The sequence below is a fragment of the Mizuhopecten yessoensis genome, unplaced genomic scaffold (assembly GCF_002113885.1).
Source record: "Mizuhopecten yessoensis strain PY_sf001 unplaced genomic scaffold, ASM211388v2 scaffold716313, whole genome shotgun sequence".
NCBI classification, from domain to species: domain Eukaryota; kingdom Metazoa; phylum Mollusca; class Bivalvia; order Pectinida; family Pectinidae; genus Mizuhopecten; species Mizuhopecten yessoensis.
The window spans coordinates 219428-223431 of NW_018480054.1; the positions used below are offsets into that span (position 1 = coordinate 219428).

The following is a 4004-nucleotide window of genomic DNA, read 5'->3' on the forward strand; positions in this document are numbered from 1 at the left end:
GCCTCTGTCACTTCTGTCAGACGCCGTCGTAGGCGGATGCACGCTTCTGTAACTTCTGTCAGACGCCGTCGTAGGCGGCAGCACGCCTCTATTACTGCTGTCAGACGCCGTTGTAGGTGGCTGTAAGACACTGTTGCTTCTTTCAGACGCCGTCGTAGTTGACGGACGCCTCCGTAACTTCTGTCAGACGCCGTCGTTGGTGGCTGTACGCTTCTGTATCTTCTGTCAGACGCCGTCGTAGGCGGCTGTACGCCTCTGTAACTTCTGTCAGACGCCGTCGTAGGCGGCTGCACGCCTCTATTACTGCTGTCAGACGCCGTTGTAGGTGGCTGTAAGACACTGTTGCTTCTTTCAGACGCCGTCGTAGGCGGCTGTACGCCTCTGTCACTTCTGTCAGACGCCGTCGTAGGTGGCTGTATGCTTCTGTAACTTCCTTCAGACGCCGTCGTAGGCGGATGCACGCCTCTGTAACTTCTGTCAGACGCCGTCTTAGGCGGCTGCAAGCTTCTATTACTGCTGTCAGACGCCGTCGTAGGTGGCTGTAAGACACTGTTGCTTCTTTTAGACGCTGTTGTATGTGGCTGTAAGACACTGTTGCTTCTGTCAGACGCCGTCGTAGGCGACTGTACGCCTCTGTCCCTTCTGTCAGACACCGTCGTAGGCGGATTCACGCTTCTGTAACTTCTGTCAGACGCCGTCGTATGTGGCTGTAAGACACTGTTGCTTCTTTCAGAGTACGCCTCTGTCACTTCTGTCAGACGCCGTGGTAGGCGGATGCACGCCTCTGTAACTTCTGTTCGAAGCCGTCGTAGAGGGCTGCACGCCTCTATTACTTCTGTCAGACGCCGTCTTAGGCGGCAGCACGCCTCTATTACTGCTGTCAGACGCCGTTGTAGGTGGCTGTAAGACACTGTTGCTTCTTTCAGAGTACGCCTCTGTCACTTCTGTCAGACGCCGTCGTAGGCGGATGCACGCCTCTGTAACTTCTGTCCGAAGCCGTCGTAGAGGGCTGCACGCCTCTATTACTTCTGTCAGACGCCGTTGTAGGCGGCTGTAAGACACTGTTGCTTTTTTCAGACGCCGTCGTAGGCGGCTGTAAGACACTGTTGCTTCTTTCAGAGTACGCCTCTGTCACTTCTGTCAGATGCCGTCGTAGGCGGATGCACGCCTCTGTAACTTCTGTTCGAAGCCGTCGTAGAGGGCTGCACGCCTCTATTACTTCTGTCAGACGCCGTCGTAGGCGGAGGCACGCCTCTGTAACTTCTGTCCGAAGCCGTCGTAGTGGGCTGCACGCCTCTATTACTTCTGTCAGACGCCGTCTTAGGCGGCAGCACGCCTCTATTACTGCTGTCAGACGCCGTCGTAGGCGGCTGTATGCCTCTGTCACTTCTGTCAGCCGCCTTCGTAGGCGGATGCACGCCTCTGTAACTTCTGTTCGAAGCCGTCGTAGAGGGCTGCACGCCTCTATTACTTCTGTCAGACGCCGTCGTAGGCGGCTGTACGCCTCTGTCACTTCTGTCAGACGCCGTCGTAGGTGGCTGCACGCCTCTATTACTGCTGTCAGACGCCGTCGTAGGCGGCTGTAAGACACTGTTGCTTTTTTCAGACGCCGTCGTAGGAGACTGTATGCCTCTGTCACTTCTGTCAGACGCCGTCGTGGGCGGATGCACGCTTCTGTAACTTCTGTCAGACGCCGTCGCTGGTGGCTGTACGCTTCTGTATCTTCTGTAAGACGCCGTCGTAGGCGGCAGCACGCCTCTATTCCTGCTGTCAGACGCCGTCGTAGGCGGATGCACGCTTCTGTAACTTCTGTCAGACCCCGTCGTAGGCGGCAGCACGCCTCTATTACTGCTGTCAGACGCCGTTGTAGGTGGTTGTAGACACTGTTGCTTTTCTCAGACGCCGTCGTAGGCGACTGTACGCCTCTGTCACTTCTGTCAGATGCCGTCGTAGGCGGATGCACGCCTCTGTAACTTCTGTCCGAAGCCGTCGTAGGCGGCTGCACGCCTCTATTACTTCTGTCAGACGCCGTCGTATGTGGCTGTAAGACACTGTTGCTTCTTTCAGACGCCGTTGTAGGTGGCTGTAAGACGCTGTTGCTTCTTTCAGACGCCGTCGTAGGCGACTGTACGCCTCTGTCACTTCTGTCAGACGCCGTCGTAGGTGGCTGTATGCTTCTGTAACTTCCTTCAGACGCCGTCGTAGGCGGATGCACGCCTCTGTAACTTCCTTCAGACGCCGTCTTAGGCGGCTGCAAGCCTCTATTACTGCTGTCAGACGCCGTCGTAGGTGGCTGTAAGACACTGTTGCTTCTTTCAGACGCTGTTGTATGTGACTGTTAGACACTATTGCTTCTGTCAGACGCCGTCTAAGGTGGTTTGTAAGACACTTTTGCTTCTTTCTGACGCCGTCGTAGGTGGCTGTAAGACACTGTTGCTTCTTTTAGACGCCGTCGTAGGTGGCTGTAAGACACTATTGCCTCTGTCAGACGCCGTCGTAGGTGGCTGTAAGACACTGTTGCTTCTGTCAGACGCCGTCGTAGGCGACTGTACGCCTCTTTCACTTCTGTCAGACGCCGTCGTAGGCGGATGCACGCTTCTGTAACTTCTGTCAGACGCCGTCGTATGTGGCTGTAAGACACTGTTGCTTCTTTCAGACGCCATCGTAGGTGGCTGTAAGACACTATTGCTTCTGTCAGACGCCGTCTAAGGTGGTTTGTAAGACACTATTGCTTCTGTCAGACGCCGTCGTAGGTGGCTGTAAGACACTGTTGCTTCTGTCAGACGCCGTCGTAGGCGACTGTACGCCTCTTTCACTTCTGTCAGACGCCGTCGTAGGCGGATGCACGCTTCTGTAACTTCTGTCAGACGCCGTCGTATGTGGCTGTAAGACACTGTTGCTTCTTTCAGACGCCATCGTAGGTGGCTGTAAGACACTATTGCTTCTGTCAGACGCCGTCTAAGGTGGTTTGTAAGACACTATTGCTTCTGTCAGACGCCGTCGTAGGTGGCTGTAAGACACTGTTGCTTCTTTCAGACGCCGTCGTAGGTGGCTGTAAGACACTGTTGCTTCTTTCAGACGCCGTCGTAGGTGGCTGTACGCCTCTGCAACCTTTGCAAGACGTCGTCGTAGGTTGATGCATGCCTCTGTACCTTCGTTTTCTTTATTTTATTCAAGATGACTATCTAGACAATAACGAACCATCCTTCGTGTTGATTATGAAGATTTATATTGATAACAGAGTCCCTTAAGTATCGTTTGGAAAGTTTCGAACTACTTTTCCATTGATCATTTTACAAATATTAACAAATAATATATCAATAGGTATGACATTGTAAATAAGAACTACATCAAAATATATTGTTGAGAAGCTGTGAAAAGCTTAACTGTATACCACTTTATTGCTGATCTGTTTTGTATTGTTATGAATTCGGCTTAATATCAAAGGCTATCAAAGAAAAAGCCTTCCTTTTATATATTTGAAATTGCGTTCATTATTGCTAAATGTTCACCTTCCTTCCAACAAATCAACATTAACGACTTTAATTATGTATCGCTAAGTTGAGTGTTGTTTTGTATTGTATCATTTAGCGTTAATATTGTAGAAAATGTTTCCTTTTATTTTCTAAATCAGGATAAACTTAAAAATACATAAATATGACGGCTTTGTATGACTCACTCCAGATAACGAAAGAATAATCAAGTAATAACTTAAAGAATGTTTAGCAAACTGCTATTGAAATCCGGTAAAAAGGGCGATATTAACTATTGCTATGTTAGACCGTAGTTATTGCACATCTAGAGAAGACCTAGTCTAAGTGTCCTCCTATGTCACATATCAATGGAACACATCTGTACATAAAATACAAAGGAACTAAATAGCAACGATAATTTGGGGCAATTATCACTCTACCTTAAAATATAGATTTACATAATGTACCATGCCACAGGTGTGTCAGCTTTCGTATGTTTTCGTTAGGTTTTATGAATATCATATCAAATCA

At 49.8% G+C, this 4004-nt stretch overlaps 1 protein-coding gene across 1 annotated transcript; it reads right to left on the minus strand.

The window, feature by feature from the left end:
- Positions 1-142: 142 nt before the first annotated feature.
- LOC110442936 (citron Rho-interacting kinase-like) lies at positions 143-2663 on the minus strand. Its single transcript, XM_021486826.1, has 3 exons — positions 2480-2663; positions 1027-2322; positions 143-642 (listed from the first exon to the last, which is right to left on the minus strand). Exons 1-3 carry the CDS (start codon positions 2661-2663, stop codon positions 143-145), a joined length of 1980 nt encoding a protein of 659 aa, XP_021342501.1.
- Positions 2664-4004: the final 1341 nt, after the last annotated feature.